At 38.4% G+C, this 26,106-nt stretch overlaps 1 protein-coding gene across 1 annotated transcript in view; it reads left to right on the top strand.

Moving 5' to 3' along the window:
• Positions 1–26,106, top strand: part of NEK7 (NIMA-related kinase 7) — a 131,133-nt gene that overhangs the window by 28,999 nt on the left and 76,028 nt on the right. Inside the window, exons 4-5 of the mRNA XM_006834172.1 lie at positions 14,708–14,770; positions 16,825–16,935. Of these exons, the coding sequence (XP_006834235.1) occupies positions 14,708–14,770; positions 16,825–16,935 (174 nt within the window). The remainder of the gene's footprint in view (positions 1–14,707; positions 14,771–16,824; positions 16,936–26,106) is intronic.

Raw genomic sequence — 26,106 nt, 5'->3', positions numbered from 1 at the left:
TAGCAAACAGAATCCAAAAGCATATTAAAAGAGTCATACACCTTGACCAAGTTGGAATGATTTCAAGAATACAGGGATGGTTCAGCATCAGAAAAGCAATCAACTTAATATACCATGCCAATAGAACACAAGGAAAGAAACAATATGATCTTCACTATGGATGCAGAATTGAGAGTCCAGAAATAAACACATACATCTATGTTCAACTGACTTTGACAGAGGTGCTAAGTTCATTCTTTGGATGAAATGGAGTCTCTTCAATAAATGGTGTTGGGGGAACTGAATTTGCACATGTGGAAAAGTAAAGCAGGATTCATGCCTCACCATATACAAAAATGTAGTATGAATTAAGGACCTAAATGTGCAAACTAAAAGCATAAAATTCTGTGAACAAGAAACGGGCAATATTTTCAGGCCTAGTCTTCAACAATGGATTATGTAATGTAATAAAAGCTCAAACAGCAAATAATAAATGCTACCTCAGAAATTAAAAACTTTTGTTCATCAAAAAAAAACTTTACCAAAATAGTGAAAAATATGCAACTAACTAGTAGAATATTTTTGAAAACCATATATCTGAGAAGATTCTCATAACCACAATATATACAAAACTTTGATGAGTCACCAACAAAAAGACAAGTAACTCAATCATAATATGGGCAAAGGACTTGAAGAGAAATTTCACCAGGTTAATGGTTAAACAAAATATGGAAACTATATACTGTGGAAATACTACACAGCCAGTAGGAGAAATGATACATTCTATACCATGCCTGGAGCCCTGGTGTGGCACTGTGGGTTAATGCTCCAGACTGCAAAACCATTTGAACTGCAAGGTTGGTGGTTCAAGCTCACCAGCTTCTCTTTAGAAACCCTATACAGGGTCACTGTGGGTCAGAACTGACTCGACAGCACTTATCAACAACAACAAAGTGTGCATGGAACTTGAAAACATTATACTGATAAAAATAAGCCAATCACAAAAGGACAAACATTGTATGACCTTAGTTGTTGAGACTAGAGTTTCTTAGTGGTTACCAAGGACAAGTTGCAATGAATTGGAACCGATTCCATGACACTTAACAACATAACAACAAGGTCAACAGGAAGGGAGAAAAGGGAGATTACTGGTGATGGGACCATTGTATTAAGGTTAGTATTGCACAACTGATTACCGTTATTGCTGTTAATCTGTTATATACTTGTAAAATGTTGAATTGGCAAAAGTTGTGTGATAGATATATTTATAACAGTGACACACACAAAAGAGAGAGTAGCCACTTAGACCTCATGGATTTGGTTCCTTGGAGTCATGGTTTCATGAGATAGCTCAGTTAATTGACCTAATAACGTATTTAGTGCTTCTTTTTGACCTCCTAGTTCATTGAGGGAAGTCCTGGTGTGGCGCTACAGGATAATACACTGGGCTGCAAGATCAGTTTGAACTGCAAGGTTGGCAGTTCAAACCCACCAGCCACTCCTTGGAAATCCTAGACATCTTGGATCACTATGAGTTAGAACAGATTTGATAGCACTTAACACAGTTCGAAACTACCAGCTGCTCCGCGGGAGAAAGATGAGGCTTTCTGCTCCCGTAAAGATTTACAGCCTCGGAAACCCTGTACAGGGTCGCTATGGGTCGGAACCGACTCGATGGCACTTAACAACAACAAAAACACAGTTCATTGAGTAGTTCCTGTACTACTAAAAGTTTGCAAGTGGTCATTCGTAAAACAATTGATCTCTGTTTATCTGGAGCAGCAAAGGAAGGAGAGTCAGGTATAGAAAATACGGGATTTGTGTCTGATTGTCTCTATGAACAACTGCCTTTTGTCCTGAGATTTGAAGAACTGGATGTTGCTTGGCTGTTGATACTGAACATTTTAGGATTTCATAGAAGAATACTGAACAGAAGGGAGAAAATGCAAAACAGAATATAAAATTCTCATGGATGCTAGGCTTTCTCAAACCATTGTTGCTGTTATTAAGTGCCATTTAGTCAGTTCCAACCTATAGTGACCCTGTATAGGGTTTCTGAGGAGCAGCTGGTGAACTTGAACCCCCAGCGCCACACCAAGACTCCATCTGGAGCCTTTTGTTGTTGTTGCTAGGTGCCATTGAATCAGTACCGACTCATAGGGACCCTGTGCACAGCAGAACGAAACACTGCCCAATTCTGGGCCAACCTCACTGCTGTTGCCAAGCTTGAGCACACTGACGCTGCGACTTTTCCAATCCATCTCTCTGGGGGTCTTCTTTTTCTCTGACCCTCTTTCACCTTACCAAAGATGATATCCTTCTCCAGTGACTGCTCCGTCCTTACAGTATGTCTGAAGTGTGAGAGATGAAGTTTGGCCATCTTGGCCTCCAAGGAGCACTCTGGTAGCACTTACTCCAAAATGGATCTGTTGGTTCTTTTGGCAACCCATGGCACTTTCAGTATTTTCCAGTACCATAACTTAAAAGCATCAGTTCTTTTATGGTCTTCCTTATTCACTGTCCAGCTTTCGCATATATATGTGGTTATTGAAAATACCATGGCTTAGGTCCTTAAGCTGACATCTTTGATCTTCAACACTTTAAAAAGGTCTCGTGCAGCAGATTTGCCTAATGCAATATGCTGTTTGATTTCTTGACTGCTGCTTCCATGAGTGTTGATAGTTGATTCAAGAAGAAGGAAGTCCTTGGCAACTTCAGTCTTTTCTCCTTTGATAAGAATGTTGTTTATTGGTCCAGTGGTGAGGATTTTTGTTTTCATTACATTGAGATGCAATCTATACTGAAGGCTGTGCTCTTTGATCGTCATCAGTAAATGTTTTAAGTCCTCTTCACTTTCAGCAAGCAAGGTTGTATAATCTGCATATCGCAGGTTGTTAAGGAGTCTTCCTCCAATCCTGATGCCATGTTTTTCTTCATAGAAGCCAGCTTCTTGTATTATTTGCTCAGCATACAGGTTGAATAAGTATGGTGGAAGAATATAACCCTGTCACACACCTTTAAACCCAAGAAACTGTTACCCTGAGATAATCTTTAAACATTAAGCCAATAATAACATTTGAAGTCATCTTAAAAGCAAGCAATTGCTTAGCTTAACTAAAGGCCAGCCTTGAGTTTATGCTCTTTTAAGAACTATCTCCATGTGATAAAATTGACAACAGCAACTTGAAAGATTAGATAGGAACCGTAAGAGGAAGTTGAGCGTATGTTAATGAGGATGGAACAAGGCGGATGAGAATGGTGGTACAGCTCAAAGAAAATTCAATGTCTGTACATTGTACACACATAGACGGTCAAATTGGAGTGTGTTTTGCTGTGTGTATTCTGAAAACCAAAAACAAAATAGAAAGCAAGTACAACATGAAGAATGTATTCACTGCCACTGAATTATACATATAGAAATTGTTGAATTGGCAAATGTTTTGTGTTGCATATTTTCAACACGGACGCACTCCTCAGGGGAAAAAATGAAATAGATAAAGTTAGAAGACCAATATGACTTCTAACTTAGTATTGCCATGTTATAGTCATATAATTCTGGAATCAGCTTTGTTCTTTGACCTCACTTTTCAGTCTTCATTTTCTGTCTTGTCTTGCCCCCAACTCTTCTTATCAAATTCTGCCTAGTATTTTGGTTTCATTGAGTTACCCTGGAATGCCCACTTGCTAGAGCCTGAAAAGTTGACTTGCCCTTTGTGAAAATGGCACCGACCATCCCTCCCACAGTAGAGCCTACTTCTCGGCTGGGCTTGGTAATCCACTGCAGTGGTCACACACAACTCAGACACTCACAGTTAGGGAGTTTGTTATGGAAGTTCAAAGGTTACAATGAAGGATCAGAAATGCTGAAGGTACATTTCTTCTAGTCAGGATAGCCTTTTCTCAGCCATGCCTGCAGGCAGGCCACTCTGATTCTTGGCCTTTTAACCATGGACCCCTTGACCTCTGTCCTGCTCCAGCATGTTACAAAGCTCCTTTAGAGCTACAAATAAATGCTCAGAGGCTACTTCACTCTGCTGTAAACATAGCTCTAGCTCCATGGGTCAGCAAACCTAGCTCTTCAATTAAGTACGTGGAGGCACCCCTCTCTACAAGTAAGCCTCCTTCTCAAATGTACTCAGCTTTACTTGCTCCGCAGGCTGGGAAGCCAACGGCTCTGTGTTGCCTCGGGTTCTTGGCTCTGCTGCAGCTGCTCCTGCTCCTCTGCCTCCCCACTAGTGTCACAGTTTCTATCCCTGGGTCGAGGAGGTTCACTGCACAGTAATCAAGGACCCCAAGGGTGCATACAACTCCTGGCTCTTCTTCTTTGATGGTAGTGAGATCCCCCCACCCCTCTGCTTCTGTGATTTTAGTACGTTACCAAAACTCACCAATCACAGTTAGCCCTATTAACAATAACTCACTGCTGAATCATGTGATCATCAGCAGCTACCCCCACCTTCACTTACTCAGAGCCATCAGGAAAGAGTTGTTTGGTGGGAGTTTACAAAGACTATGGCTAGAAGAAACATTGAAGAATTGATTGCACCATACCCTAACTGTATCCGCTGACCCAGAAGTGCTTGTCTTTATGCCTCAGAGCGTCTCTGAGATCATACGTTTGCTTCCCTTTTTCAGTTAAGATGCTTTGTGCTCCTCCCTGCCCATAGACTTCCCATTTTGCTGCAGAACCCTGCTGTCTTTTATTTCTACAATGATTTGTGATACCCAAACTTCCTCATATTTTTATTTAATATAATTAGTGCAGTAACTGTTCATGTGCAACAGCCATATAGATGAACAGTTTTTATTTACATTTAAAAAATGAAATATTAACTATTTAGTAAAGATTTTTTTATGGTGTATATGGTGTTATGCTATGGAGTATTAGATATGGAGTCCTAGTGTGGTTCTGTAGGATAAGCACTGGCTGTTAAGGTGTGTTTAAACTGCAAGGCTGGTGGTTCAAACCCACCAGCGGCTCCTCAGAAACCCTATATAGGGTTGTGAGTCAGAATTGACTTGATGGCACTTAACCACAGTAGCAGTATATTGTTGTTGTTGTTGTTGTTATGTGCCGTGGAGTCGGTTCCGACTCATAGCGACCCTGCACAGGGTTTCCGAGGCTGTTAATCTTTACGGGAGCAGAACGCCTCATCTTTCTCCCGCGGAACCGCTGGTAGTTTCGAACTGCTGACCTTACAGTTCACAGCCCGATTCGTAACCACTACGCTACCAGAGCTCCTTATATTAGGTATAAAAAATTTATAAAGATGTTCTCTGTATAATGTTTCAAGTGTTGTATTGTTGTTTCAAGTTTTTCAAATGTTTCAAGTACCCTTTCATTCCTCTCCCTCCAGAGGGGTATATTCAAACCTCCAGCTTTTGCTTGGCAGTCATGCACATTGACTTCAATGTATAAGAACATCACAGGAGCATTGTTAATAATACAAACAACTTGAAACAACCTAAAGAACAAGTGAATACTACAGATCAGTGAAAAGAACCACTTTAGCTGTAACTGCACCAACATGGATCAGGTGCTCAAACATGATGCTGAGTCAGAAGCCAAGCTGTAGAAATATATGTGATTTCTTTGTATAAAAATTTAAAAGACATTCATGCAGATTAGAGAAAACTGTGGGTTAATGCACCAGACTGCAAAGTCGTTTGAACTGCAAGGTCGGTGGTTCAAGTTCACCAGCTGCTCCATGGAAACCCTATATAGATAGGATCACTATGGGTTGGAACCGATTCAATGGCACCTAACAACGACATAAAGAAAAGCAAGGAAGTGATAAAAAACAAAACTCAGGACATGGCTGTCTCTGGGGGAAGGCAGGGATAGGGACAGATTTTAGCTCCGTGGGGCATTTCTACTCTGTTCCATGGGGTTGTAGTGGGTCAGCATCACCTTGAAAACACCCACCACAATAACTTGTCTCCAGACTTGGTATTGTTCTCAACTCTTCTAGAATTCTTCGAAATACTCTTGTTGAGTTTGTTTGCTGAAGTGTTAATTTTAAATTCATTTCTCTGCTTGCCGATCTTTAGGGAGATACTTTGGACTACCATCAGATTCCTCTGCTTGCTTTTAAGGCCCTTATTTACTGTGCCCCACACCATTTAGCTCAGTTTTTTGTTGTCATTGTTATTAGTTGCAGTTGAATGGTCCAAATGCTTAAGAACTTGACTACTGAGAGGTTGGTGGGCATTCAACCCCATCCAGAGGTGCCTGGTAAGATACAGGGATTGGCTTCAGGTGTAAGAATCTGCTTCAGAACACTCACAGCCTTGAAAACTCTGAATGAATTCTACTGTGCACACCTCCTGGTGTAGCACTCTGTAGTATAAGCACTGAACTGTGAACCATAAGGTCAGTGGTTCAAACCCACCAGCTGCTACTCAGAAACCCTGTACAGGATTGCTATGAGTTGGTATTTACTTGGTGTCACTTAACAACAACAACAAGGGTTATCCTGAACTCACTTTTCAAAGGGGCTTTAAAAAGTAGTGCACTAAACATCATGTGTTTAGAAGTGAATATGAGACCAGCTGTTAACCTCAAGTTCTCATGGATGAATTTTAAGAGACCATGTGTGGCTATGTGGAGTGGAGTGAATGTGCCATATTTTTTCCCAATTATTGAACACATAAAAAGTCACGGGAAATGACTTTGAGAACGGAATCAAATGTACGAGGTAATGATTAAAGAGCCTACGAGGAAAATGAAATAGTTGAATATGGCATCAAGGAAGTGAAATAGAATTAGAAACTGAAGCATATTTGAAAGTCAGTTTTTGAAAAAATATAAAGAAAAGAATAAGTTAATTATTTTGAAAAGCAAAAGGATGCACTGAGGATTATATGTGTGAACATTTAGGGCTAATTTTTGAATAAGGTATGTGCCAAAAGACCTTATTCTGCGTTAAATGTTATTTGTTGGGCCAATAAAAGACTTGTTCTTACAAAAAAAAGAGTTATGCACTGAGATCTGATCACATTACTATAGCTTTGCTTATTATCTATACTTGGAAAGGGGAATGAGCATTCTGAATACATGTGACTTTGAAATCATGAAAGGGATTTGAGTACCTTACATTAACTAATTTTATGAAAATTGACCCACATTTAACAAAACCTAAGGAATGATAGATAGGAAGTCAGGCTCCAGTGGACTAGTATATTGAATGTCAAGACTTGTCCTTGGAAGCAGAGGTCATCATAGGCTAATCAGTCAGTGGCACAAACATGTTTCTGGTTCCATACCACATTTGGCAGGAAGGAGCCCATAGGAACGATATTGATGTCTATCTTTTAATTTGCAGTTCAGACTTGTTGACTCATTGTAATGTAAGAACACTGATAGGAGCTAGATTGCACATCTCAGTTATAGAAGGAACAACGTTTCTAGGACTAATAAAGACTACAATGCACTAGACTGCAAGGTTGGTTTGAACTGCAAGGTTGGTGGTTTCAGTTCACCAGCTGCTTCTCAGAAACCCATATAGGGTCACTATGAGTCGGATCTGACTCTATGGCACTTAAGGACAACAATCTTACCTTAGTTCTAACCTATTTCCTTCCTTTACTGTTCAGAGTGCCTTTGTATTAGAGAAGAAAGAGGTAGCAGTCGAAGCCTTAATAGAAGCTGTAATTATTTGGAGATTATTTTATTCATCCTCCCTCCATCCTCTACTCTTGCAAATAAAGTTAGACTCTGGAAGGAAAAGTCTTTACCTACTAATTAGCCAGGAAGAGAATCCTAAATTTGCAGGTTGATAGAAAAGACTTCCTGTGGTGGAGGAAACACTTCATTACTACCCCTGTACCCAACAAAGGTCAAGTAAGGTTTAATGCATCCATTGAACAATTTGGGCAATTTGAATGGAGGGACTGAAGCATCATTATAGCACTAGAGGTCAAGAGACTGACAGCATTAAGAGCGGCAAGAAGAGTGGGATAAACTGAGTGATAAGCATGGAGCAAGCTCGGAGGGGTGAGGACTAAGACCCTGATACCTGGAGGACATGCTGTTTTATGAAGGGACAGGCTGTTCGTTTCTTACTATTTATTATTATTCAAACTCCATACAATGGTGAGGCTCAGGCGATATTTGGTTGATGTTTTCTTATGATTCCCATATTTGTTGTTGTTGTTAAGTGCCATCGAGTCAATTCCATCCCATAGTGAGAACTCTCTTAGTATATATGCAAGAGTTTATTTTTTAGCACTTGCAATGACTTTCTTTTTCTTTTAACAATTTGATATATGCTTTTTAAAGGGACATTCTGTTGTTACTGGCATTACTACTTTTCCTCTTAAAAATATTTAGGTTAACCTTTTCATTTCCATTAGTCACGAGTAAGTTTGGCAAAATTTTCAAAAAGTTGAAGGAAAACTTTAAAAATGATTCAGAAAATTACAACAGTTTACCAGCCAGTACTTGCCTAATCACAGCTAGTAACGTTGCACCCACAAGTATAGAGTAAGTTTGAAAACCTGAGGAAGTATTGGCTGAACAAGATGCCTTCTGAAGACTTGATTTTTAATAATTTGTGAAAATATTTTAAGTTTTTATTGTGAATTATGTGATAGTTTACATGGGAGAAATTAGTTTTACATTTATCCTATCGTATATTGTTTCATTGTCATGGCATATCGCACAAGCCTGCTCCTTGGTTATCAGCACACAGCCCCTTTTCCTCTATGGGTCTAGAGTCCCCGGTCATTCCTTTTCTCCACATCATCGTCTCTGCCTTTATCTCTGGCATCACTGTTTCTCTGGGTATGGTCCCGCACTCTGCTCTTCTCACATGATGGTCCCAGGGACCTCTGCTCCTGGACTGTAACGTCATTCACTCCCCTCCTTTTGCTACAAAATGTCTAACTTTACATTTCCAACCCTCACAATCAGTCCTGATAGCAGTTATTCACTATTGTCTCACAAGAGTCTTATCCCCATCTCCTTTCATCAGCCCCACCCAGACAAATTGGATACTGCTCAGTGGAGATTCTATCTTCCTCCACACCCTCTGGATCTAGGCTCCCTCTTGAAAGCTTGTAAGCCAGTCACTGCTTGCCTTTGTAGGCCCCCCAGTTTGGGTAGCCAATGTCCAAGTTGCCCATCCCTGTCTACCCTGTGTACTGAGGGGGTGAGAATGATCCTCGCTGTAAAGATTTGTTCCCTCTTTTGAGCTGCTGCATCCATAGGTGTAGGTCAAATTCATCAAAATGTATCAGATTACTCTTTTTTTTCCCCTCCTCTTTCTTCTAGTTGAGCTCTGATCATCTAGTGATTGAAGCCAGGTCAAGTGGGTATTATCTGCAAGTGTGGGTGTATTTGTGCATATCCCCTCACTTCTTATCAGCTGGACTCTTGACTCTCCACTCCAGTCCTCTGTTATGTCACTGTCTCTGGGCCCAGGAGTCCCCAGGTCTTGCCATATTGCTGGCCAACCAGGTGTCAACCCGGTTCACAGGAGTCTATTGAAGTTGGTCGGACTTAGCTCACAGCTTCATTGCTGTTTTCCCCTCACTTCCCCTATCGGTGACCAAAGTGGTCACCAATCAGAGCGCATGCCTGCTCATATATTACCCTTGAGTCTTAGCCTTGGAAGGGGGTTTGCCCTGAGGGGACCCGACCACTTGCCTTGATGTCTCCTGGGTGAGCTCAGTATTTATTTTTGTCTTGATTTATTGACTAAGAGAAATAGAAAAGAGATTTCTGAATTTCCAATTATAATGTTTCTGAATTTCCAATTATAATGTATTTGTATTTGTATCTGTTGCTTTGCTGTTATTATTGGGTGCCATCAGGTCTGACTCATAGTGGCTCTAGGTACAACAGCATGAAACACTGCCTGGTCCTACATTATCCTCACAGTCGTTGCTTTGTTTGGGCCCATTTTTGCATCCACAATGTTAGTATCGTTCATGGTCGTCTTTGTCAAATGTCCTCTGTTTTTACCAGGTATGATATCTTTCTCCAGGGACTGGTTCCCTCCTAATAATATGTTCCGAGTGTGAGGTGAAATTTCACCTTTCTTGCTTCCAAGGAGCATTCTGGCTGTACTTCTAAGACAGACTTGCTTATTCTTCTGACAATCCATGGTATATTCACTATGCTTTGCCAGTACCCTAATTCAAATACATCCTTATTTACTGTCCAGCTTTTGCATGCATATGAAGTGGTTGAAAATACCATGGCTTAGATTAAGTGCACTTTGGTCCTCCAAGCGACATTTTTGCTCTTGAACACTTTAAAGAGATCTTTTACAGCACATTTGCCCCCCAATGCAATACATGGTTTGGCTTCTTGAATACTGTTCCATGGAGGTAGATTGTGGATCCAAGTAAATTGAATCCTTGACAACTTCAGTCTCTTCCCCGTTTACCATGTTGTTGCTTATTGGTCCAGTGTAAGGATTTTTGTTTTCTTTCTGTTGAGGTGTAATCCATACTGAAGGCTGGTCACCATCAGTAAGCATTTCAGGTTTTTTGCCTTAGCAGTGGCTATTTCCTCCTCATTTTGATGAGTGACTTTTGATATGATTGAAAAATAAATCAAAAAGTAAAGTGAATATATAATTTCAAGTTCATTTACAAATTGAATTCAAGATTTATAATTTCTCTGAAGCATGTTTCTGTCTTGGTGTTTTTTTTTTTGTTTTGTTTTGTTTTTTTTTTTTTTTTTTTTGTTTTTTATCTCTTTAGGATTTCTGAAAGCTCTAACATTCATTTTATTTGTACTCACTATCTTTTATCTATTTCTGTATTTCTATTACAGAGGCATTGATTAATGAGGGATTATATTTCTGCATATTTCTAAGTTTGTGATTTTCTTTATTCTAATCACTAGTACAAAAAATATCCTTCATCTATTTAGAAAAAAGTTTTAGGATTTCCATCAGTGAAAAAGAGGAAGACCTCCAATGAGTCAAATTGACCCAGTGGCAGCAACAATTGGCTCGAATGTAATTACAATTGTGAGACTGATTCAGGACCAGGCAGTGCATTGAGTTGTTATGAGGCAGAATGGACAAATCAGGGTCTAAGAAATTAAAACTTTTGGACTTCCCAGCATATCTTTGAGTCATCTCAAGTCCCTTGTAGTCAGCAGTTTCTGAGAGTGGCAGTAGCACTCATGATTGAGAAAAAATCATGGATCACTTGTTTTTCTTTTCCACTTTGGTTTTTCTCAGCAAAAGCAGTGTTTGTTTCCTGCCCGCAACTAACAATAAGTTCTTCTTCTTTTTTTTGTTTTTTTGTTCTGTTTATTGATATAGCATAACAACACCATTGTTCTGGCATCATTTGGGAATTTGGGGAATGAGGGCTTTTGCTAAATGTGCAGCTTACTCCTTGAAGTAATTACCTTTTAATGTTGACTGTTTTTTATAGAATGCTTCTGGAGTATATCAAACTTTCCTCAATGTGTAAATAGTTTTGGGGACTGCTTCATCCATGCTCCAATGTCCTTGAGCCTCTCATATCACTTTGCATTGATACTCTGTCTGCATTTACTACTTTGTTGTTGTTAAGTGCCAGCAAGTCAGTTCTTACTCATAGCACAGCAGAACAAAACACTGCCTGGTCCGACACCATCCTCAAAATTGCTACTATGCGTGAGCCCATTGTTGCTGTCCCTGTGCCAATCCGTCTCCTTGGGGTCCTCCTTCTTTTTCTCTGTTCCTCTACTTTACCAAGCATGATATCCTTCTCCAGGAGCTTGTCCCTCCTGATAACATGTCCAAAATATGAGAGACGAAGTCTGGCCATCTTGGCTTCTAAGGAACATTCTGGCTGTACTTCTTCCAACACAGATTGTTTTGTTCTTTTGGCAGTCCATGGTACTTTTAATATTCTTCTCCAACACCACAACTCAAATGCATCAATTCTTCTACGGTCTTCCTTATTCATTGACCAAGTTTCACATGCATATGAGCCTACTGAAACTATCATGGCTTGGGTCAGGTCCTCAAACTGACATTTTTGCTCTTGAATGCTTTAAAGAGGTCTTGTGCAACAGTTACATTCTCTTCTAATGTGCATCTTATGGACTACAAGGGCTTTTGTGTTTATCTGCAATGAGATGTAATAAACATTTTTGCTACTCAAAACATTTTTATGAATAATGGAAAGTAATGAATAGAGGCGCTGTAGAATAAACACTGGACTGGTATCCATGAGGGCAGCAGTTCAAACCTACCAGCTGCTCTAGGAAACCATATACAGGGCTGCTATGAGTCAGAACTGACACATGCCATAACTACGACATCGCCAGGATCAGGTTATTGGTTAACCTGGATGCTACTGATGTTGGTAGTTCTTTTACCCTTGCTGTTAGTGTCAGTTTGTATCTAACTTGTCATTTCATTTTACTAGAGTTTGATGTATATACTCCTATATGTTTGATGTTCGTAAAGGCTGATATGCTGTTCATGCAATCCTCTCCCCCTTTCGCCTCCTCCCTCTGTCACTTTCCAAATTCATGGTAGTCCAGTGCTTATCCTACAGCGCCACACCAGGGCTCAAATATAAACTCTAATTACATATCCATATTCTATATTAGAGTCCTGGTGTAGCACTGTAGGATAAGCACTGGATGGCTAACCACAAGCTTGGCAGTTCAAACCCATCAAATGCTATTGGAAACCCTATACAGGGTCACTGAGTCAGAATCCTCTCAACTGCACATAACACAAACAACATTCTGTGTTTATTTTTTTGCCTTAGTTGTCTGTTACTTCTGTCTGGCAGAATCCTGTAATTCTTTAATTTTCAGCTCTAACATTATCCTTTAATTCTTGATACTTCGGTTTGCACATACTATAGTACTTACTAGTTGTGTATGGGTTATACTTGATGACAGTCTAAACTAATAGGAAAAAGACACACTGTGGAGCTGAATTCAGTTCCTGATTCTGCCACTTACTAGTTTTATGACCATAAGCCTGTTATTTAACCTCTCTGCCCTCATGTCTAATTTAAGGTTAGTGCTACCTACTTTAGAAGATTGTGATGCAGATTAAAGCCACAACATATATATGTATGGAGTCCTGGTGTGGCACTGTGGGATAAAGCACTGGAACCACAAGGTTGGTTTGAACCACAAGGTCAGCAGTTCAAACTCACCAGCTGCTCCTTGGAAACCCTATGCATGGTCACTATGAGTCGGAACGGACTCAACAGCACTTAACAACAACATACATGTGTATAGAAACCAACACCTTCTGGTAGATGTTTGAGAATTCCTTCCCTGATTAAAAAGGCTTGTAGCGTATCACTTCTTTTCAAACGACACAGCTACTTTTCTTGGACCATATTAGCCATCTGGATCAGGAGGACTTAATCAGTGGATGTCATTAATTTTGTGTGTGATGTAATTAGGATTTTAATTGGCTTGTTCTTGACTTATTCAGATCTTTCTGCACTTTTTAAAGTATTTCTGTATTCATTGTTTAATTTCCACACATTTAGGACCTTGAGAATTTTCTTTGTTCTTAGAGAAACACTAAATAAACTTTTGATTGTATTATTTATTGTTTTGTTCTTCGCATCAGACCAGTATTTCTCAATCTGTTTCTTCATCATCACCCCCAAGGAGCCTTTCTAGATACTGTTTTTCTAATTGCCCCACTCCCGTGAAATTTTAATACCTGTTTAGGTACTATATGAGTATTTGTGCTTTATACTTAAAAGTAAGGTTTTCTCACTTGTAGCCCCCCAAATAATATTCACTCCTTTAAAGGGTTGTCATTCCCATCAAGAATACTTGCATTTGACCTTTTAAACATGATTTGGTTGGAGATTGTATAGATAAATGGTTCAGAGCATGGGTTCTAGTTGAATAGCTCTGAGAATGAATTCTGGCCCCTCTATTAAATTAGCTGGACTGCTGGACTTGAGGATAAGCACTGAACTGCAAACCATAAGATCAGTGGTTCAAACCTAGTAGCTGCTCCTCAGAAATCCTATGCAAGGTCCCTGTGAGTTGGAATCAACTCAACGGCACTTAGCAGCAGCAGTTAATTAGCTATGAAGGCTTTTGTCAGTCAGAAGCTTACTGAGCCTCCTTTCTTCATCAATAAAATGGGATTCTTCATCTTGATAGGGATTAAATATAAATGATGTCCAGTTGTTGTTTTTCTTTTGTTCTGTTGTGTTGGTTCAGACTCATAGTGACCCTGTAAAGGGTTTCTGAGAGTGGCTGGTGAGTTTGAACTGTGGACCTCGTGGATACCAGTTCAGTGATTTTCAAGAAGTTTGTTGAAGTGCCATCAAGTTGGCTCTGACTCAGCAACCCTGTGTAGAGTTTCCAAGGAGCAGCTGGTGGGTTTGAACTGCTGACTTTGTGGTTACCATTTCAGTGCCTATCCTACAGTATCACAATGGGAGTCTTGTTTGTGTATCAATAACTAGAGTGCTACAAAAATTAGCACATGTTAATTTTTCAGTATATGTTAACTATTATTTTCTTATATTTAATAATTACAACTTCTGTTCTATTTGAACTTAAGACCTAAGTGTCAAAAAATTCCTGTTGTATTTTTCATTTTTAATACTGACAGCCTTAAGAAGGAAAAATGTAACTTTAGACTTAATATAGTATAAAATACTATAGTTCTAGTGTGTATGTATCATTACACAGAGAATATTAGAATGAATATACATGAAAGCTTGAACTGTAGATTATTAGTTTATTTAACAATTCTGGGTTCTATTTTAGATATTTGATTTAATGGATGCCAAAGCACGTGCTGATTGCATCAAAGAAATAGATCTTCTTAAGGTAAGTAAATGCACTATTGAATATTTTGAACATAACTGAATGCGATGCTAAAAGTGATTTATTAAAATCTCACACTTGACAAAGATTTCTAAGAGTTACATATGCCACACTGATTTAAAGTAATGTTACATGTATTTGAAATTCAGTTCATTGAAAAATATGACTGTGGTTAACTTTTTGGGTTCACTGTAAAATAATTTAGTCAGAACATAGGGAAGATCAGCTTTTTAGGGATTTTCTTTCTTTTTTTTCAAACTAGAAAGTAGATGAAATTGGCATAAAACAATAAAGACACTTTTTTTCTTGATTGTCTAATGAGACATAGTTGAAAGGTTGTAAGTGCATACTAGTATTATTTCAAGGTGTGACAGATACACTGAGAAAGTGGACTGGTGTAAATGACTCACATGTTTGGTTTTTATATATATACATAACATTTCTGGGATTTTTTTTTTTTTTTTTCCTTCCTGATTTGGGAAAGGTGAAATGAACTTTTTTGTTTCTGATGCACTCTCAATTATCACGCACTGCTTCTGTCTAGTGAACTTTGTTTTGTTTTGTTTTTTTGAGCACTGATGAGGTTTATGTGATCTTCTTAACTTTTAGATACGACTTGGGTGTTCTGTTTTTTTTGTTTTTTGATTTTTTTTAATGTCACTCATTTGTGTTAGTGCCTCAAATGAATCAGATTTATCCAAGGATAAGAGAAAGGAACAAAATCATCCATACTTGCTGTCTCTTTTAGTTCTAGTTATGTCTTGGAAATGAAGTAATTGCTTTAAAATAAATAACAAAAGTATGTTTATGTATTATAAAAGTTAGGACTTCAAAAGTTCATGGATAAATGAAATGAAAAGATAACAGAATTCTTTCACAAACTATTAGAAACTCCACATATATATGCATATGCATGTATATGATGGGCTTCAAAAAATTCCTGGAAAAGTAGAATTTAAAAAAATGATATTTTTTCCACAAACTTTTTGAAGCCCCTTGTATATGTAAAGTTTTATTTTTTTAAAGTAGCATATCATCATAGAAAGTTTTAGGGAAAAAAACAAACCTATAAAGAAGAGAAGACAATCAACTTTGTATTCTCTGGGGTGATCCTTGAATATTTGAGGCACTCTTTTTCTTATGTTAACTTGTTTAAAGATCAAACAAAACGATTATAAATATACATTTACTAATTGGTAAATATACTTTGACTAATGTGTATATTTCTTTAATGCTAAATTTTCATTAGAGATTTTATGCATCAATTTACATGGATAAAATCTGTGTATTTGTATTATTTGTTGTAAAAACAATCTTTAGATATGATGGTAGTGGTGGTTATGTGCCTTGGAGTTGGTTCTGACTCATAGCAGAACCTATCTATATAGGGTTTCCAAGGCTGTAAATCTTTACGATAGCAGAAAGTCTCAGCTTTCTCCTGTGGATCCACAGATAGTTTCGATTGGCTGACTGTGAGATTAGCAACCCAATTTGTAACCACTGTACTAGCAGAGCTTCTTTTAGATATGTTTGTTGTTGTTGTGAAGTGCTGTCGAGTTGGTTCCAATCCATAGCGACCCTGTATAGGGTTTCCAAGGAGCAGCTGGTGAGCTTGAACTGCCGACCCTGCAGTTCCCACGGCTTTGCAGTCTGGTGCATTAACCCACAGAGCCACAAGATGCCACGAATTTTTCATACAACTGGATGGAGTTACTGCGAGCAGCCCTAACTTTTAAGAAGGAGTAAAAGGACATTTACTATCGAGTGCTCTTAAATGGTAGTTTTCATTTTGAAGGATATAATTTTTAGTAATTGGTGATATGGCTCTGTCATTTGTTTATATACATTTATTTATTAAACAAGATTTTTCAAAGTTTTAAGCACATAATACATGATCTCTAATAAAGAATATTAAAATAAAATTGCTATGTAGTTTTACTATCAATAATTATAATACCTAAAAATTAAATATAGTATATAAATTTATTCTTAAGTCTAGCTATAAATGACTGGAATTTACATTATGAAAACTTCTTGATGCTTGTTTCTTTTCTTAGCAACTCAATCATCCAAATGTAATCAAATATTATGCATCTTTCATTGAAGACAATGAATTGAACATAGTTTTGGAGTTAGCAGATGCTGGTGATCTATCCAGAATGATAAAGGTTAGTTGTTTTTTATTTTAGTTGTCTTAAGGTTACAGTTTTGTAATGTGTTTATCTGTTAACATATAGGCATTTAAGTTCTTTAAAGCCTTCAATACAATGTTTAGTGTGTGATAAATGTAATATTCGTTGGGTGACACTAATGACTATGAAGCTGGTTGACTTGTTGAAGTCTGCCACACTAATCAACCTAGATACATGAACATCCCCAAACCATGGGGAAATAGGCTGAGACAGTTGTCTTCTGCAAGCTAAGATTTTGCAGCTTGATTTTTCCGAGCAGAACACCATTGATCCTGACAACACAGATTACAGGACAACAGGGCAGAAGGAGGCTCTCAGCAGCCTGATCTACTCTTGGGAGCGATCCATCAGAGAGAAAATAGCTTCCGCAGTCACACCTTGGGCATCAAACCCGACTTGCCCACTTAAACATTATTTGACTTTCTTTTCTAAGAATATATTTGTTAAGTTTAAGTTCAGCTTCAAGTGACAGAAACCCCAAAATACCAGTGACTTAAAAATAGTTTGTCCTTGCATAAGTTACTTCATGCCTCTGTGCCATAATTTAATTAAAATAATATGAAATTCTACTTCATGCTATTGTTGTGATGATTACATTAATGAATTATGAAGTGGTTAGAACATTTCTTCACACATTGTAAGGCTAGACAAGTGATGTTGTTAAGTGTCTTTAAGTCCATTGTAACTAATAGTGACCCTGTATAGAGTTTCCTAGGAATGGCTGGTTGTTTGAACCACTGACCTTGCAGTTAATAGTTTAGCGCTTATTCTACAGCTGTTGCTATTAGGGTATTATTATGTTGCTATAAGGTTAGTTGTTATGAATTGGGCTGCTAACCTCAGGGTCAGCAGTTTGAAACTATCAGCTGTTCCACAGGAGTAAGATGAGGCTTTCTGCTCCTGTAAAGATTTACAGCCTCAGAAACCCTGTACAGGATCGCTGTGAGTTGGAACCAACTCCACGGCACATAACAACAACAGCATTAGGATATTATCAAAGTACAGGCCTAATATAATGCCTGTGCTCTGTCAAACTCAGGCACCCAACCTGCTCCCAGTACTTCACGTCACCACTATTAGGCATGAAGGGACAAAACTCACTTGCTAGCTGTCTCTTAAGGCACATTCCTAGGTGCTGCCAAATAGCATATTCAACTTTACTTCATTGGCCAAAATTTAGTCTCATGAAAGTATCTGACTACAAATATCTTAAAATATATAGCTGCAATATAGTCTTTGTTCAGCTGGCCCCATGCACAGCAAAACTATTGCTATGGAAGATGAGTTGAACCAATACTGGGCACTACTCTCCTACCTGGAGTTATTATTACAAGGCATTTTAAATACAATTTTTATACGTACTATCTTTTTAAATCTCTACAATGATTCAGAGGTCAAGTTGACGTTTAGAGAAGAGAAATAGTTACTAGCAGATGGCAGAACTGAAATTTCAAATTAGACTTCTTTGATGTAAACATGTGTTTTTCTCTTGTTGTTAAGTACCATCGAGTTGATTCCAATCCATAGCGACCCTGTATAGAATTTCCAAGGAGCACCTGGTGAGCTTGAACCACTGACCTTGGAGTTCAAATGACTTTGCAGTCTGACACATTAGCACACAGCACCACACCAGGACTCCGGGTTTTCCTGTTTATTGTTGGTGCCATCTGGTCAGTACTGATTCATAGCGACCCTATGCACAACAGAAAGAAAACACAGCCCGGTCCTGGGCCAACCTCATTGTTGCCACGCTTGAGCCCATTGATGCTGCCACTTTGCCAGTCCGTTTTGCTGGGGGTCTTCTTCTTTTTCTCTGACCCTCACCTTACCAAACATGATATCTTTCTCCAGCGACTGGTCCCTTCCGACAACATGTCTGAAGTATGAGAGACTAAGTTTGGCCATCCTGGCCTCCAAGGAGCACTCTGGCTGCGCTTCTTCCAACACAGATCTGTTGGTTCTTTTGTCAGCCTATGGCACTTTCAATATTCGCAAGCACCGTAACGCAAAAGCATCAATTTCGTGGAGTGGCCCTTAAAAACTTACTGCCATCAAGTTGATTTGACTTGTCATGACCCTATAGGACAAAATAGAACTGTTTCTTAGGGTTGTTGTTGTTGTTGTTACATGCTATCAAGTTGGTTCCAACTCATCCACACTGTATAGGGTTTCTGAGGAGTGGCTAGTGAGCTTGAACCTGCAACCTTGCAATTCAAACTGGCCTTATGGTTGAGTGCTTATTCTCCAGCAACACATGAGGTTATAAATTATTTCAGGAGCAGACAGTTACATCTTTCCCCCTCAGAATGGCTGGTGGGTTTGAACAGCTGACATTGTGGCTAATGACCAGCACGTAACCCACTACACCACCAGTGGTCCTTAGATCATTTTGTATCATAGATCTTTAAAACAGGATGAAAGTCCTTACTTAACCTTCTCCCCAGAAAAATGTTCCTGTACACCCAATTTTACATTCCATTTCAAAGAGTTCATAGACTGTATGATCAAAAGGTTGACAGATTTTCTGGCAGTAGTTAATGGGTTTAGTATCAACCCCTGATATTCTCTTATGCATAGTTTCCTCAACTCAAAATAAGATGGGGATAATTTGTGATCGTGCTTTCTAAATTATAAAAACACCATGTAAAAGGAAGGTAATATTTTTATTATCACAGAATATTATCTAGCTGACTTTATTTATTTGAAGTCCCATAGTTACAGTGAGTCACTTCCAATTAGTTATCTGCTTTTCTGTTTTAGGGACTTCCCACTATTAGCATAAACAGCTAACTACCAATAAAATTCGTCTTTGCCATTTACGGAACAATAAAAATTTATAGTCATAAGTTTTAATAAGAAATTCAGATACAAAATGCAAAATGTTACAAAACAGCCAGCTGCCAAGATGAGCGGTATAAAAACAAATTTACAACAGCCCTTACAACTAATCTAAAATTCTTTGCCTAAACCTTTAGAAGTGAGACTTACTTAGTTAATTTATACTGGGAAGAACAAGAGAAAGATAAAGATTCTGCTCCTGGAAAGAGTTACAGCCTTGGAAACCCTGTACAGGGTTCTCTGTGAGTTGGAACTGAATCTGCGGCACCTAACAACAATGTCATCAGCAGGATTAGGGGACAAAGGGAATCAAACCATTATCAGCAAGAACTTGCTAAAGGTAGATTAATATAAGTGACTGAGAAATTGATGATTTGAAGTTTTTTGTTCTTGTCTAATTAGTCTTCTTCCTTCTCCACTCCTACTCCACACGTATACGTTGTTGTGCCTGGTCAGTTGCCAAGGCATGCCTGAGCAAATAACGTTTACCTTGGAAGAATAAGTCTTATCCTTCCATCACTGGAAGAAATGAATAAAAGATCAGAAAGCCTAATAACAGCCTTATCACTTCCATCTTCACCAGATTCAGGAAAGCTTTCTGGTGATCTTGCATTTATGTTGTAATGAATATCTCTCAATTATTTAACCGGATCCTGCCATCAGTTGACATTACCAATCTAGTAGATAGAGTAAGATTCAGAACAACAGAACTTTATCCTTGGTAATGAGTAGTAACTTACTGTTGCTATGTTTTAAAGTGGAATTGTTAATTATATTCTTGGTGTACCTTTGGGCTTCAGAGTTGTAAGTAGTTAAGTCAGTAGTTACGTTCTTGGCAACTAACCAGAAAGAAGGTCAGCATTTCCAACCCACCAGCAGCTCTGAAGGAGAGAAGACCTAGCAACCAGTTCTGTAAAGACCGTGGCCTTGAAAACCCTATGGGACAGTTCTGTCTTGTGCTTTAGAGTCACTTAGAGGTGGAATTGACTCAGTGACTGTGGGACATGGGGGAGAAGTGCATATATTTGAGAGGTGCTCAGATGTTCTTAATTACATTCAAACCTCTGGTCACCAGTCTTCCCCACTCCTCACATCATGCAAAATCTACCCTCCTTAGACTTCACAAATGATGGCACATCCATTTCACAGAGTAGATAGTAGTCATCAGACAGGAACATCCTCACTTTCCCAATAGCAAACATGTTAGACCAACTTGCATTTGTCATTCCTATCTCCTTTGTCCCTTCTGTTGCCATATTCCTTGTTCGACAAAAGGGAATGTTATGTGTTCCTCCACCTGGTTTCCCCCTTCTGTCCCTACCTACAAACTCAGAAACCTTAGTATTATTATTATCTAGTCTCAGTCCTGTATCCACAACATTTCTATGTCTTCTGGATCTCTGCATCATCATATAAGCATGTTCATATCTCAGTGGTCTTAAACATGTTCACATGTATACACATGCATACACACATGTCCCTCATTCATTGAAGAATTCTTGCAAGGAAGACAATAAACTTATAAGCAAGTAGGATATACTGCCAAGTTGTGATAGGTATAATGAAGAAATAAAATAAAGGAAAACAATTAGGAGCTCGGAGGAGAGGTTTTGCTATTTCAAATCAGATGGTGGAAGATGGCCCTGGTGATTAGGTCTTATTCTCCCCAAACGTCTCCTGCCTTTTCTTTCAGTTACTGCCCTAGTTCTCTTTTCCTCTTCACAGTGAGGCACCCATCTTGACCCTGTTTTGAACATATCAACAAGGAATGACTCCTGTATGACTGTCGTTGAATCTAGCGGGCTTGTTCTCTTCCTCATTTTGCTTGATCTCTCAGCAGCATTTGTGTCTGTTCCTCCTAACCTCCTTCTGAAAATGCTTCTCTGGTTTTTGAGTCTCAGAGTCCCTTGTTTTTATTTCCATCACACTGGAGAGTCCCCTTCATACCTGTTAGTCTTCATACCTGTTAGTCTTTTAAAGTTTCAATTCTGACCTATTTAAATCTTTCTTTCTACTTTCTACTGTCTTCATAGCTGATCTCACCCATGCCTGTGGAGCTGATTCAATTGCAACTTCATGTACCTTTGGTCACACCCACACTTTTATCTTAAGCCTAGAACTCTTTTTTTAATTTTGAACTTGTATAGCTTAACATGTCTGTAAACAAATTCAGGACCTTTCTCTTAGACTGTTTCCCCCATGTTCCCTAACTCAAGGAATGGCATTACAGTTTATCCAGTTGTGCATTCTGGAAACCAGGACTCTGTACTGACACGTCTCCCTCCCTCTCTTGACTCCTGTGTTCAATCTGTCACTAAGTTCTGTTTATATTTTTCTTCTGTCTTTTAAATTTTTCCAGTCAGCTCCACTTTCATTTCTCCCAGGCTCTAGTACACCTGTTACTCAAATGTATTTCTCCAGCAGCCCCTAAGAGGAGACCAAACCAAAACTAAATCTTTATGGGAGCAAACAACCCCATTTTTTCCCCAAGGAGTTGCTGGTAGATGTGAACCGCTGACGTTGTGGTTAGCAGTCCAACATTTAACTCACAGAGCCACCACTGCTTTGAAATCCTCCTCCAGTTTCTCATTGAAGGTAAAGATTAAAATATATGACACAATTTATCACACATTGTATAACCCATAATATAAGTTCCCTGAACTTAGTCTTATGTATTTATATTAGAAGTGCATAGAAACAGTGCCAGATGCAAAGCAGGTGCTCAGGGAATATTGGTTGTAGATTCTGGCTTTGCTTCCCTGTCTTGTGTTCTACCACATTGACCTTGCTGTTCGGTGAACTGGCCATGCACACAGAGCCCTCTGTCTGAGATGCTCTTTTTCACCCAAACTTTGCTGAACTCTTACCTGTTTATCTTTCAGTCTTCAGCTCAGCCATCACTTCTTCTGTGATGAACCATTCACATGCTATTAATACTCTCAGAGTACCCTTCTTTCATAGCTCTTAGTAACATTATTGGAGTCCTTATGTGGCACTATGGGTTAATGCACTGGACTGCAAGGTTGGTTTGAACCACAAGGTTGACAATTCATACTCACCAACTGCTCCTTGGAAATCCTATATAGGGTTGCTATGAGTTGGAACCAACTCAATGGCTCCTAACAGCAACAACAACAGCAACATAATTATGTAGTTATTTGAGTGATCATTTTAGTTGTGGTGTGATGCTGTAGGATAAAGCACTAGGCCACAAGATCAATCTGAATTGCAAAATCAGTGGTTCAAACTCATCATCTGATCCTTGGAAACCCTATACAGGGTTGCTGTGAGCGGAACCAATTTGAAGGCTCTTAACAACAGCAGCATTTCCTATTAGACTTAAAGCTCCATTAGTAAAGGGATCTGACCTAATTTGCACACTCAGGGTATTTTCTAAAGAGGTATGTGGCTCATAGTAGGATCATAGTATGGAAGTGTGGAGTAAGCATTGGACTGCTAACCTCACGGTCAACATTTCGAACCCGCCAGCCGCTCCTCAGGAGCACTATACAGAGTCACTATGAGTTGGAATCCACATCACGGCATTTGACAGCAACATGAATTAAAACTAGGTGGTTTATTTTGATCAAACATTCTACAGAAGAATCCTGATCAAAAGAGAAAAATGTGGAACATATTTTAAAGATGTCACAGACTCCAACTTTTCTTGAGCCTGTCATCAAGACTTGAGGAACCCCTAAAACTATTGCTCTGAGGTAATCTTTAGTAAGCTAAAAATGTCCCCTAAGTTTTAAAACCAAGCCTTGATTTAGCTTAACTAGTAGAAACTGTTTGTCTTGAGCCTTAACCTCACTTAAGAACTAAACATTGGGCTGAAAGATCTGTTTGATCAGCAGTTCAAACTTACCAGCTACTCCTTGGAAATCCTATACAGGGTGGCTATGAGTCAAAACTGATTGAACGGCACTGAACAAACAACATATGGGATCAAAATGACAACAGTAACTCAAAAAGGTTAGAAAGGAAACTTAGAGGGCAATGAGTTTGTGTTAACGAGGGAGGAACAACTCAGAACAGGAAGGTGAGAATGATTGGGTTACACAGTTGGAAGAATGGAATCCATGCCACTGAAGTGTACATGTAGAAACAATTGGTTCAGTGTGTTGTGCTGTGTATATTCTCAACAGCAACGACAAAATAACATTTTTAAAACAAAGGAAAACAAAAGGTTCTTATAGTACCTCTGTTACCCTTCTCTGTTTGAAGGACCAGTAGGTCACATGAAGAGTTGAATAAACAATTTTCTACTGCTTTGCACTGCTGTGGCGATGAGTTGCTAAGATATTGAATGGTATAAGGACATGAGGAAGACAGTGTTCTGATGGAGGAAGGCCATTTTTGACCCTCAGAAATCCTAAAACTGTATTCTAAACAACAATATTAGTGCTATAAGCAGGTATTTATTAAAAATTAGAAACCACAGTAGGAAAGAATCATAGGGACTTTTTTGTGAAGGAATACCACAGTGATACTCAGCTTTTTAAAGGACAGTTTAGGTGCTTAAACTGTAAAGAACATGATTCATTTCTTAATGCTGAGTAATATGTATAAATCATTGTACATCTAAATAACAATGTATTTCACTCTCTCAAGTCTTCAGCGTAATTGGAGTAGAGGAGGAAATAATCTCTCATGGTCTGTATTTCAGAAATGAACCTCTGGATAGCATTGCATCAAAGATTTTTACAAGTAAATAATTAATTGGTTTAGAGCAGGCTGACAAATATAATTAAGTAATTTATAGTAAAATACCCAGTTATTTCTTTTAATTAACAACAGAGGAATACCTGAGGCTGTGGTCAGATGAAATACTTCCCAGATGAGTTTTAGGATATAAGGAAATCCAGATTTTTTTTTCTTCATTCTCAGTCATCAGAATTTTAATGGAAAAATTGTTGTTGTTGTTGCTCATAAAACTGTTAGATTTCAGTTTATTAAATTGTACCATGTATATGTGGATCCTATACATTTTATTTAGTATGCCCTAAATATTCCATTTTATAATATGCATTATATAATGTTTATTTTATTCTTGTAGTGTCAAGCGAGAAGCAAATCAAGTTTCACTACTAATCTCAAGGTCAGCAGTTTGTAAATACCACCAAGCGGTTCCGTGGTAGAAAAATGAGGCTTTCTGCTCCCATAAAGATTTACAGCCTTGGAAGCCATATGCAGGGTCTCTATGAGTCAGAATGGACTATTGTTGTTGTTAAGTGCCGTCGAGTCAGTTCCGACCCAAAGTGACCCTGAACAGGGTTTCCGATGCTGTAAATCTTTACGGGAGCAGAAAGCCTCATCTTTCTCCCACGAACAGCTGGTAGTTTCGAACTGCTGTTCTTGCGGTTCGCAGCCCGATTTGTAACCACTACACTACCAGACAGTATAATAATACATACTAGAAAGTTGAGTATGTACTCATTCAGTTTAGGCTATCATAAATAAAATATATAAGACATATAAAAATATATGGCCCAGTTTAATATACTGAAATCTGGCTGTAAGAGTCTATTTTCCATTGAAGTTCTGATGACCGAGAATGAAGGAACTATATAAAGGAAAAAAACAAGATTCTGGATATCCTTTTATCCTGAAACTCATCTGGGAGATTATTTTATCTGACCACTGCCTCAGGTACTTCCCTGCCACTAATTAGAGAACTGCTGATTGACTTGGCAGCAGTGGGTTTTTCTTTTCTTTTAAAAAAATCATTAAGTCAGTTTGTGATATAAATATGCATAGAATAAAATATAAATAATTTAATATTGCATTTTAATAAACTAATATCTTGCTCAACTGTCAATAAAACCAAATCTAGACCAGTATAGTAAGTGTCTTGAACGCCAACAGCTTTTCCTAAAAAGGAAATGAATGAATACCCTCATAAGTAACTTTTAGTGATATATGCAATACAAATAATTTAAGTATGTGCATTTTGTGGCACGATTCCAAATTACTAATTAAGGCCACTCCTTCATATTTTTAATATAAATAGATTTAGGTTATTTTCTCAGATTATAATTTTCTATGTGGTTACTACTTATGTGGCATTTCCTTTCACTTTTATAAGCTCTCTGCTTATAAGTCTACCCCTGCAAAGAAGACCCAAAAAACCCACCTTCATTGAGTTGATTTAAACTTCTAACAATCCCACACAGGGTTTCTGAAATTTTAAATCTTAATGGGAGCAGATAGCCTCATCGGTCTCCTATAGAGTAGATGGTGGGTTTGAACTGCTGACCTTTTGGTTAGCACATCAACATCTAAAAAATCTTTTTTGTATATATACAA

Source organism: Chrysochloris asiatica, unplaced genomic scaffold, assembly GCF_000296735.1.
Source record: "Chrysochloris asiatica unplaced genomic scaffold, ChrAsi1.0 scaffold00009, whole genome shotgun sequence".
NCBI lineage: Eukaryota > Metazoa > Chordata > Mammalia > Afrosoricida > Chrysochloridae > Chrysochloris > Chrysochloris asiatica.
Note: the sequence above shows the minus strand (reverse complement) of the source record. Positions and strands in the feature narration are given on the sequence as shown.